At 45.9% G+C, this 12634-nt stretch overlaps 1 gene segment (V, D, J or C); it reads left to right on the forward strand.

Moving 5' to 3' along the window:
* The first annotated feature begins 8413 nt into the window (after window positions 1-8413).
* Window positions 8414-9100, forward strand: LOC140247908 (T cell receptor gamma variable 9-like). The segment is given in 1 exon segment: window positions 8414-9100. A coding segment is annotated over 1 exon segment (687 nt).
* Window positions 9101-12634: the final 3534 nt, after the last annotated feature.

Consider the following 12634-nt stretch of genomic DNA (forward strand, 5'->3'; position numbering starts at 1 on the left):
CCTTTGAGCAAAGTGCATTGAGTTCTAAAACTCAGGGGACTACACTCAAAGCCTCTTTTCACCAGGCAAGGAAAGCTGCTGTTTGTCTGACAGTTAGCTCCAAAAGCTGAGTACTGAAATACAACCCCCATGCACAACATCCTGTGAGGTACTGCACTAGAGAGTCTGGAACTTCAGCCACATAGAGATTTCCATAGTGGTGGTTTTGCAAGGCTCTGAACACTGCTTGTGCTGGACTTGCCTTTTTGCCTTTCAGTGCCTGCATTGAGCAATGGTTCTTGGCTTTTCTCTGAAAGGCAGACAGCACCACCGCATTCAAAACATCCAGAAAAAAAAAACATGTCTGGAGAATTCTCCTCCCACTCGATGCTGTCCCCACCTGGGGCCCCACTCACACATCTCTGAGTCTCAGCAGCAGCTGAGAAGGAGCAGCAAACATGCTGCTGCTGGCAGCTCTGATGGCCGCAACTGCATGGTCTTGTAAGTCCTTCAGCTTCTTTTTCCTCATGGGCAACCATGGATTGTGCCCTCACAGATGGCTTCCCAACTGGAAGGTCTCAATGAGTAACATAATTTATCCTCTTTTTCTCCTTTCTCTCTCCCTCTAGTATTTATTTATTTTTAAATTTTCCTTTTCATAATTCTAGATGGATTTGCACAGGAAACTCCCCTACAGAGCCCTGTATCCATCACCAAGTCACAAGGAAATGCAGATCTGAAGTGTCATTTTAAAGACTTCTCTGGAAATTTTGATAACACCATCATACACTGGTATCAGCAAAAGGAGAATAAAGCTCCTGTGAGGATGATGTACTTTTCAGCAGGGAAATCAGTACTAGATGAGGGCTTTCAAAGGCACAGATATACGATTCAATCAAATTCTGGACAGAAAATTTGTACTCTTACAATCAGAAAGGTCATTCCGGATGATGCTGCTACTTACTATTGTGCCTACTGGGACCCTCACTGTGGCAGAAGCCAAACAATCACCACAACAAATACTTCCTCGGCAGCTCCCAGATCATTTGGAACAAACCAGATCTACTCCCGTGGTGTGGATGAGCTGCTCAGTTAGAAATACTTCAATCTCAATCTCTCAGAGGATTTTGGATATCTTCTTCTCTCAAATGAAGGATTATGAAGCTATCTGTACAGTCCGTGTTGACCATTTCTTCAGTGACAAGTCAGACCTTAACCTGGACAGCTGTATGATTGGACAGGAATCTGCACAGTTCATGTGTCATCTTTTAACAGACAGCACAAAGTATGATTTTTAATTATTTCTACTGGGAGACTTGTTGTGTTAGAAATCTTCAAAACAAAACTTAGACAGTGGTAACAGTTTAGATATTATTTGTGTGAGATCTCACCACAATGATATTTCCTTTTTTTTTTTTTTTTTACTGTGCAATCTGTAGTTGGAATGCTGTTGTAAGTATAATGTGTGTAGCATTGCCTGCAGTATCTTGCTGAGAAAATACATGAGAATTCCAAGGTGAGTATAAATAAATAAAACAACAAAAAGCATAAGAGTATTGCACCTTTCGGCAGTGTGCAGTTAGATTTTGTCTGGATAAGGGCAGGTATTTTGGCCAAAGTGAGAACAGTGTCATCACTCAGAACAGGCACAATCCTAGCGACAGTCTCTTCCTTCCTGGGCTCCTGGGTGATATAAGCTCTGTCGTGCTGCACATAAGCAGCTGGGAGGTGCTGCTAAGCTGTCCATTATTCGTCAGGTGAAACTCAAGCTCATACAGGAGGTAATCATACAAACGTGGTTCAAAAATGGACACTCAGCAGAGTTTCTGAAGATATGTCAAAGGCTTTGTCCAAAGAGAAAGGAAACTTTGAGACATGTCTCAGAGCCACAATCCAACTTCTGCTCCGTGTAGGTCAATTCCTGACAGGTTTCTCTGACAGTGTAGGTTTAGCAGTTCCCAAAACAGAACAGTAACCATCTTGAAGTGGAAATGACGGGCTTGGCCTCTTTCAAGATCAGGACACCGTCTTCATTAACAGCCCCAGTTTGATCTACCAGCAAAGGCTACTCAGAGTGCAGTTATTTACTCTCCCAGGTCACAGAATAAATGTGTTCCCCTTGTTTTCTGCATGAGCCGTGTCGTGTCAGAGAGTTTCACAGGAAAGGGGAGCTTTGCTGAAAAATGTTTATGGCTAATTGAAATCAGAGGCAGAAAACCCAGAACTCCTGAAGTTGCTCAGTGGTTCATGGATTTGGGTTTTCTGGGCAAAGCAGTCAGCAAGAGGGAGATGCAGTTTCATCACCTTGCTTCTATTTCCTATCTTTCCTGTATTTCCCATCTTCCCTTCCCCATCTCCCGAAATGGCTAGGACTTGTAATGAACTCCTCAGACCAACATTTGAACTATTGTTTCTTAATCTCACGCCAGGTATACATATCTCAAAGAAACCTGCCTCCCTCCACAATCTGGAGTGAGACAATCTCTTTGATTCTTAAGGGGAAACTCTCCTTCTGGGTATTATTTAGAGGAAAATGCTACCGTCATTGTTGTCAAGAATATTTCCCTCTGTGAAATCTAAATTATTCTAAATTAAAACTTAGCATCTCCTTGGCTTTGTGGTGCAAAGGAACAATATTTTGATTTTTTTTTTTTTTAATTCAGTGCATTTTATCTGCTGCAAGAGCACATTACCACAACAAAAAGATAAAGAAACAAAACCTTTACTTGTACATGAAAAGCTTGCTGAAGAGTAATTTCCCATAGAGTATAGTTGAGGAGTTGTAAACTTCATAGGAACTAGAGGTCAATTACTATTTCAATTAACTAATTAATTATACAATAAATTATTAACTATATAATAAGTATAAATTTAAATATAATATATATATTTGAATTATAAAAGTAAACTCTATTATTGTACATTCTAAAATTGTATATTCTATGTTATTATATAATGATATGATTATGATAGATATGCAAGTGTTAGTGCTACTGTTTCCTACTGAGACAAAATAAAAACAGTCCAAGAACGGCGCAGTAGTAGGCGAGAGAGGTTCATGGTGTTTGGGGGGCATCCTCTTCAGAGATCAAGTTGTGTTATGTTATCCGATGGTGAGCGCTCTTGGCTCACGCTGCCATCCATAGGAGCTGAGGTGGACTTAAGCCTTCTGCAAGAGAGTTTATACATTATACATCAGCTTTTTGAGCTGGCATTTGAACTTGTCTTCTTCTGTCTCTTCACTGAGCACCCTGCAGCATTAATATAATTAATTTCCAGCTAACCTTAACTCTCTCAATTGCACTTAGATTTACTTTTATGTTATAAACATACCACTGGTAGCACTTAATGTAGCATTGCTCTGAGATGTTTCCCATTCTCCCCACCCAAAGATTCCATTTGCCCTTTCTCTGCTGACACTTACTCTGGCACGACACCTACTTTCTCCGACTCCTGGCCTCCTTCAGGATCTTCTGATGCCTGGTGAGAAAAGTTTGAAGATGATAAGTGATGAGAAATGCATTGCCCCAGGATACATACTCAAGAGGGAAATGGCTGTGCAACTCTGACTATAGAAATATGAAGGGTTAGGGTATTGTAATTGGTACAAAGTATTGGAGAATCCCTGCTGCTTGTTGCATACACATGCAGCTGCCACCACCCATGTAGTGTGCTCCCTAGAAATCCCCCAAATGTGGTTTCATACAGTTACACTCTGGGAGCCAAAAAAGCATGACAAACTCATAGTATGGGGAGTCTGGATTTGGTAGTAAAACCCTCAAGCATGATGTACAACACTCCTCATCACAGACTATAGTACGTTGGCATATGTTTAAGTGCATTTGTGATTCATCCAGCATGGAATTAGGGATGGGAAAGACTTTTTGAGGAAGTCAGCTTGATTCACTCTCTCTTTTGAGTACATGTTTAAGGTTACCTCCTTTTCAAGACAGGTGTAGTGGTACGTACAGGAGTTGGCATTTCTCGTACAGAAGGAAATGGCAGTAGGTGTTATTTTGTAAAGAGATCGTTGTTATCGAAGGCAGAACCCATTTGTACTGTAGAAAAAAATGTAATTTGCAATGTCTCTGCTAATGCAAGTAGGCATTTGGTATTATTTAGCAGAATTTGTGTGATTATTTGGGTAACTGTTCTAATTAATTGGAGTGCAGATGAGTGAAAAACAAAAACTGAATTCTACCCTCTGCCACTGATTTCCTTCCTGAGTCTAGCAAGTCAGCTTGTTGGGATCTCATTTTACTTGCTGTGAAGGAACAAATCACCGAAGCTTTCTTCAGAATACAAAATGTACATATTTGTTGCTTAACCCAGTTAGGCACCTCTTTTCAATCTATCACTCACCAATTTCTGATGGTGTAGAGCCGGGTGGGGCGCTGTCTCTTGGGCCCATGTCGAAGTGGATCCACATCCATGGGTTGTTGTTCTTCTTGATCCAACTCTTCAGCATTTTGAGGTTTGTCCATCTCCATGCGCTCCATGTGGTCATCAACTTCCACCTGCTGAAACTTTCTTCTCCCCATCAGCCTTATCTTCTTTTGGGGAGGAGGATGCATTTTTTCCTGGAGAGCTCTTCTTGTGCCTCCTGCCTGTTTATGCTCTGCCACAGGTATGGCCGTTGAAGGGCTCGGAATACTAGTGCCATCAGCAGTGTACCAGTGTTCCATGGCAACCCAAACATGGCAGTTGGGGCCTATGGCCTGAGAGCTGCCCCAGTTTTGAAGAAGCAAGGACAGGGGGTACGGAGGGACCCTATTCTGGGTAGGACTGTGCCATGGTGCTTGCTAGAGAGAACTTGTAGCCAGGCCTTGGGCAAAAGGCCCCATAGAGACTCCAGTCCCTTCTTTGTGCCATGCCTCCAATCCATTTGTACTGATGAGCGGCAGGATCAGGCCAGGAGAGCCTTCTACTTGGCAGCTGCCTGGCTGCCTGCAAGTGGAGGCAGCCTGTTGCCCAACAGGAACGGAGAGAGCACAAAGGGTACTGACACCCTGCAGGCAGCCTAGGGACATGCAGTCAATAAAGAACTGCTGAGTTTCAAGGGTGGTGGGAGTTCTCTTTTGCTCTCTGTATACAGAGACTCCTTGCTTATATTTCCTACCTTTCCTATCGCCCACCTTCCCTTCCCGATTTCCCTAAATGCTTATGACTTGTCACAAACTGGTCGGACCAACATCTGAACTATTGTTTCTTAATCTCAAGCCGGGTATACCTACATAAAAGAAACTTGCCCCCCTCCCATAAATTGGAGCGAGACATTTATTATTGGCGTCAAGGGCAGGACACCCTCCATGAGAGTGTTGTCCTCCCAGATCTAGTCGGAACCTTTTCTGAGTGCACCTCCTGCAGTTGCAAGGAACGACAATTTTTGATAACTGAGATTTGAGCACCTCCCCATGAAGGGTTAGGGTTAGGGTAGGGTTAGAGTTAGCGTTATCAGTTAGGGTTAGTGTTAGGGTTAGGGTTTTTGTTAGGGTTAGGGTTAGGGTTAGGGTTATCAGTTAGGGTAGGGGTTAGTGTTAGGTTATGGTTAGGGTTAGGGATCGGGTTATGCATGAGGTTAGGGTTAGGTTTAGGTTTAAGTTAGGGTTAGGGTAAGGGTTAGGCTTAGTGTTATCAATTAGGGTTTGCGGTTACGGTTCAGTTTAGTGTTAAGCTTAGAGTTATGAATTAGGGTTAGGGTTGGTGTTAGAGTTAGATTTAGGGCTAGGGTTACGGTTAGGTTTAGGTTTTGGGTTATGATTCAGGTTAGGGTTGGTTTTCAGGTAGGGTTAGGATTAGAGCTAGGTTTGGGGTTAGGGTTAGAGTTAGGTTTAGGTTTAGTGTCAGGATTAGTGTTAGCATTAGGGTTAGGTTTAGGTTCGGGTTACAGTTAGGGTAGGGTTAGGGTTAAGGTTAGGCAAAGGTTTAAGGTTATGGTTAGTGTTAGGGTTAGGGTAGAGTAAGAGTTAAGGTTACGGTTAGAGTTGGGTCAGGGTTAGGGTAGAGTTAGAATTATCAGGGTTAGGGTTATGGTTAGGGGTTGATTTTTGGTTAGGGGTTGTTTTTTGGTTAGGGTTTGTGTTACAGCTTATGGTTAAGGTTATTGTTAGGTTTAGGGTTAGGGTATAAGTTAGGATTAGGTTTCAGGTAGGGTTAGAGTTAGGGTTAGAATTAGGGTTAGTGCTCCGGTTAGGGTTAGGATTAGGTGTAGGTTTATGGTTAGTGTTAGTGTTAGGGTTAGGGATAGGGGTAGGTTTAGGGTTATGGCTTGGTTTAGATTTAGTCTTAGGGCTTGGGTTAGGGTTAGGGTTAGGTGAGGGTTAGGGTTAGGGTTAGGGTTAGGGTTACGGTTAGGGTTACGGTTAGTGTTAGGGTGAGGGTTACGGTTAGTGTTGAGGTTTAGGTTTAGGGTTAGGGTTATTGTTAGGGTTAAGGTTTAGGTAAGGGTTAGGGTTAGTGTTAGGGTTAGGTTTTGGGCTAGGTTTAGGGTTAGGTTTAGGGATAGGTTTAGGGTTAGGTTTGGGTTTTAGGGTTAGGCTTAGGGTTAGGGTTATGTTTGGGTTTAGGGTTACAGTTAGGTTTACGGTAAGTGCAGGGTTGGGCTAATGTCTAGGTTTAGGTTTACGGTTGGGATTAGAGTTCTGGTTTACAGTAGTTTTAGGGTTTGGGATATTTATAGGGTTAGGGATAGTATAGTGTTAGGGTAAGGGTTAGGTTTTGGGTTAAGGTTAGTTTAGGGCTAGGGTTACTGTTAAGGTTAGGGTTTGGTTTATGGTTAGGGTTATTGTTCAGGTTAGGTTTAGGGTTAGGGTTATCGTAAGGGTTAGGATTAGGTGAGGGTTACTATAAGGGCTAGGGGTAGCATCAGGGTTAGGGTTGGGGTAAAGGAATAGGTTTAGCTTCATTGTTAGGGTTAGGGTTAAGATTAGTGTTAGGGTTAGGGTTAGTGTAAGTGTAAGGGTTAGGGTTTGGGTTAGGTTTAGTTTTAGGGTTAGGGTTAATTTATGCTTAGGGTTAGGGTTAGGTTTAGGGTTAAGGTTAGGGTTATGGTTAGGTTTAAGGTTACGGTTGGGTACTACAACAGGCTGCCCAGAGCCATATCCAGCCTGGCCTTGTATGCCTCCAGGGATGGGGCATCCACAACCACCTTGAGCAACCTGTTCCAGTGTGTCACCACCCTTGGAGTGAGAAAGTTCCTCCTAATACCAAAACTAAATCTCCCCTATCTGACCTAGATATACCCAGAATAAGACCATTCCCCCTTGTCCGGTCAAAATCTACCATTGCAAAAACACACCCCTCCTCCTATTTGTACACTCCTTTCAACTGTTGGAAGGCCAATACTGAGGTCTCACCGTGAGGTCTCCTCAAAGCCTTCTCCAAGACATAAAAGCTCTGTTCCCTCAATGTTTCTCCATAGGAGAGGTGCTCCAGCCCTCTGATCATCATAATTTCCCTCCTCTACACCCATTCCACGAGGTCCATGTCCTTTTTGTGCTGGAGGCCCCAGGCCTGGATGCAGTACTCGGGGAGGGCCCCAGGCCTGGACTCACTGAGGACTCCAGCAGGGGCTTCACAATAGCCAAGTAGAGGGGGACAGTCACTTCCATCTCCCTGCTGGCCACTCCTCTTTATATGCAACCCACGACACAGACCCTACGTGTGCCATGGGTGCACAGCTGCAGCGGGTGCTGCCGGCTGCCACAGCCCCAGGCGGCTCTAAATCTCCTGCCAGGCCAGGAAGGCCCACGGCCACTTGCTGCTGCCAGCACCATGCTGCAGGCCGCTTCTCTGGGACAGCCTTTCAGAGTGCTTTCATCCACTGGTACCAGCACAGACTCAGAGAGGCCCTGAAGCACGTTCTGTGCACGTTCTGTCTTCTCTGATGAGTCGTACAGAGAAACTTCCTGGGCTAGCATAAAGCAGGCAGACCCATCTGGATTCTGGCAATGAGAAGTCACAAAGGCACAGGAAGCCACCTATGACTGGGCTTACTGGGAACCCAACAGCCCTGCAGAACCCCCAGCAGCCAGAACACCACTTGGCTGTGCTTTCACTAGGGCAGGGGCTGCAACAGCAGGGATGCACAACAGCAGAGAGCTGTAGGGAGCCTGCACAAGGACATGCTCTGCTTCACAAAACAGACCCTACAATGCCAGAACACTTGTGGACATGGCCTCACCTCCCCTCTGCACCTTTATTCATGGCAAAGGCTATGTGGTCTCTAAAATGTTTCCCTTTCCTGTACGGTTTGCCCCAGGCTACAAGGTCCCTCTGTGGTGCTGCTTTCTCACAGCAACACCTGCTGGCTGTGCAGGGCCCCTCTCTGGGTGGCCCCTAGTGACTCACATCCTTCCCTCAGGCACAGCCCCTGTCCCTGCCACACAGCTGGGGGCTTTCTCTGGGGCAGAGGCAAGCAGGCACCCTGAGAAGAATGCTGCTGCTGACAGTTCTGGCCCTGGCAGAAGCCTGCTTGCATCCATTCCCCTCCCTGTGGAGGATGCACTGGGAACAGCAGCGGCAGGAGGCTGTTCCGCATACAGCTGTGGGCAGCAGGCTGGCAGTGCTTGCTGTCTTTTCTCTCCTTCTGATGGATGGACATGCACAAGTGCAGCTGCAACAGCATCCACCATCTGTTACCAAAAAGAGATCCAAAACTGTGAGAATGGAGTGCAAAGTCGAGGGCATAGATGACTTCCAGGCTGCCTACATCCACTGGTACCGACAAATGCCTGCCGGAGCTCCTGAAAGGCTTCTCTGTGTGACAGGAGTATCACAAGTTTACTATGATTCGGATTCCTATAAGAACAAATATTTGTCTTCCAAAGTGGGGAATAAAATTTGCACTCTCTCGGTTCTTAATGTATGTGATGATGATGAAGGTACCTACTACTGTGCCTACTGGGAGTCTCACAGAGGGAACAGACTGCAGGCAGACCTTACAGAAAGCCGGCTGCAGCTTCAGCAGCACACTTTCATTCAAAGGCCAAGAACCACAGCTGCCTTGATGCCCGTATCCCTTTGCCATAATAACATCCCCATAAGCTTACACAGGGAAGGAAATCTAAGAAGAAAGCCAAGGCACTTACGTGGCAATCACGTTGACAACACACTGTACTGAGGGCTGATGAAAACTGCTTCTTGGACAGATCCAGTGGTCTGCTAGCTGTTACAGATGATTCTTTCATTTTTAATTGTGTGCCTCTTTTCTTAGATCCCCATTTCTGCCCTGGTGGTTTTTGTGGAAGCTCTGGAGGTTGGATTCAGCAAACACAAAAATCCTTATCACAACCTAAGGCATGCTGCCAATGTGATACAAACACTCCAGTCCATTGCCTCCTTTTCAAGACAGGTGTAGTGGTATGTACTGGAGTGGCATCCCTAATACAGAAGGAAATTGAAATAGGTTTTGTTTTGTAAATTATTATTGTTATCCACAGCACATTTGTAGTGTAGAAAAAACAAAATCTGCAATGTCCGTGCTAATGCAAGTAGGCATTTGGGATTTTTAAGAAGAATCTGGGTGAGGATTTGGGTAACTCTTTTAATTGATTGGAGTGAGGATGAGTGAGAAACCCAAGCTGAATTCTCCCCTCTGCCACTGATCTCCTGACTGAGTGTAGCAAGTCAGCTTGTTGGAATTTCACTTTCCTCGCTGTGAAGGAACAAATCACTTAAGCTTTCTTCAGAATAGAAAATGAAATCATTTGTTTCTTAACCCAGTTAGGCACCTCTTTTCAATCTATCGCTCACCAGTTTCTGATGGTGCAGAGTCTCATGGGGCGATGTCCCTTGGCCCCACATGGAGGTGGATCCACGTCCATTGGTTCTTCTTCGTTTCGTGGTTCATCCACCTCCATTGGCTCCACCTCATCTCCAACTTCCATCAGATGAATATTTTGGCTCCTCCCATCAGGCACAACTTCTTCTGGGGAGGAGGAGCCATCAAGATGTGTTGAGCTCTTCCTCTGCTTCCTCCCTTGTGCTGGTCTAACACCGGTATGGCAGTTGAAGGGCTCGAAACACTAGTGACATCAGCAGAGTAACAGTGTTCCATGGCAACCCAAATACAGCAGTTGGGGCCCATGGCCTGAGACCTGCCCCAGTTTGGAAGAAGCAAGGACAGGGGGTAGTGAGGGACCCTATTCTGGGTAGGGCTGTGCCATGGTGCTTGCTAGAGAGAACCTGTAGCCAGGCCTTGGGCAAAAGGCCCCGTAGAGACTCCAGTCCCTTCTTCGTGCCATGCCTCCAATCCATTTGTACTGATGAGCGGCAGGATCAGGCCAGGAGAGCCTTCTACTTGGCAGCTGCCTGGCTGCCTGCAAGTGGAGGCAGCCTGTTGCCCAACAGGAATGGAGAGGGCACAAAGGGTACTGACACCCTGCAGGCAGCCTAGGGACATGCAGTCAATAAAGAACTGCTGAGTTTCAAGGGTGGTGTGAGTTCTTCTTTGCTGCCCTTCACCTCTACATCGAAGCATAGAAGAGGTAGTGTCTCATGTGCTCGGATTCCCCGGGGAGAGGAGAGGGAGGACAGGGCCTGGTGTCCTCTGATTGGCTGTGCTGGGATGGCATGAGGGGTCTGCTGGAGGGTCTGTGAGATCCTTGAGGTTTGGTGGTGGCGTTTTCACTCTGAGGATGAGAGGGCTTACTTGGGATGCCCAGCAGCTTCATAACCTCTGGGTAGGCCCTGAAGCAGCAATGGGCAGTGCCAAGGCCAGCACAGCACTCCTATTGTTCCTCCAGCTCTTTGGACACCTGTAAATTAAACTTCCATATTTTTGCCACCTCACCAAACCACATGCATTGTTTCCAACAACACTGCGTTTTCACTTCTGACTGTTTTGACAAAAAGGCAGAAAAACAACTGCAAGGTTTATCAAAACCTGATGGTTAAGGATGGCAAGCACTTCATCAGGAAACAATCAACAGATGTTCTTACATGACAATAGCTCTTCAGGGAAGCACTTCTCTCACACTTTGTATTAGGAACAGAACTCTTGCTGCTGGTGGATTAAGCTACCCAAAGTCAGACTTCCTTGCAGGAAACACCTATTCCTAACAGGTGCGCGGTACCACTTAAGACTGTGAGAGCATTGAGCAAGGTAAAGCCCCTCCGGTGACTAGCTGACTTTATACCACATATGAGAGAAACCTCAATACGGTTTTGTTTGTGCAGGAACAAAACTCCCACAACTGTTAGTAAAATGTGCTTGATCTGTTGTGTCTCCTAGCAGCTCTTGCTTTTACACAGAGGAAGCTGTTGGGAACTAGAGACAGGCCAGTCTGATAGAAATATCCCCAGGTGTAGATTGTTCCTGATAATTTGGGTGTGCACAGAATCCCACAGAGTTGAAAGGGACAGCTTTGGATGAGAGACTACAATCAGTCCACCAGAACCTCCAAGTCCTTCTCTGCAGGGCTGCTCTCATGGGGTTCTTCCCCCAGTTTGTGTAAACATCTGGGATTGCCCTGACCCAACTGCAACCTTGCACTTGGCCTAACTGAATCTCATCAGATTTGCATGGGCCCACATCTCCAACCTCTCCAGATCCCTCTGGATGCCTTCCCTTCCTTCCAACGTGCACCGCTCTGCTTGGTGTCATCTGCAAACTTGCTGAAGGTGCACTCGATGCCATCATCTGTGTCAGTGATGAAGATGTGGAAGAGCTCTGACCCAAGACTGACCCCCAAGAGACACAAGCTTGTGAGCAGAATCCACCCCGATACAGAACCATTAATCACAACCCTTTGGCTGTATGCAGCCAACCAGTTCTTAATTCACCAAATAGCCCATCCTTCAAATCCATACCTCTCCATCTAAGAGAGACCGTGCCAAAGCCTTGCAGAAGTCCAGATAGATGACATCCATCGCCCCTCCCCCATCCACTGATGCCATCACTCCATCATAGAAGGCCACCGGATTGGTCAGGCAAGATTTGCCCTTGGTGAAGCCATGCTGGCTGTCTCGAATCACATCTTTGTCTCATATGAGCCTTAACATAGCTTCTTGGAGGATTTGCTCCTTGATTTTCCCAGGCACAGAGATGAGGCTCACTGGCCTGCAGTTCCCTGGCTCATCCTTTCTGCCTTTCTTAAAAATGGGAATTCAGGGTCCTGGCAGACATGGGAAGCCTGACAGACAGAGAAGATTTAGGCAAAGCACTTATTGAGCACCGCAGATTTTTCCATGTCTGAGGAAGCCGGTTCTTCGTCCTCACTAATCAGAGGGCCAACACTCTCCTTGATCTCTCTCCTCCTGCCTATGTACCTGTAGAATCCCCTTGTGTTCTTCCTGACATGCCTCGCCAACTTCATCTCCTTCTGTGCCTTGGCTTTCCTAATCCAATCTCTACAAAAGCTTTGGGATTGCCTGATAAATGCCAGCCCGCTGAACAATCCTTAGGCCTGTGTGCAGCATTAGGAGATGGAAGCATGCTGTTTTAATGAGAAAATACTAAAGCAGCATGAAACACATTGAAAGATATTCTACATATGGCTCTCTGACGGGTTATGAGAGCAGTAAGAACATGGAATTGAGTGTATTGCTCCTGCTGTCCTGCAGGTGTCCTGCACGTTTATACTGTACTATACTATGCCTGCAAATGCTTCTTGATCCTAGTGGCAGGTAGAAGAGCGTCATTGGGAGTCACAGC

This window comes from Excalfactoria chinensis, chromosome 2, assembly GCF_039878825.1.
Source record: "Excalfactoria chinensis isolate bCotChi1 chromosome 2, bCotChi1.hap2, whole genome shotgun sequence".
NCBI lineage: Eukaryota > Metazoa > Chordata > Aves > Galliformes > Phasianidae > Excalfactoria > Excalfactoria chinensis.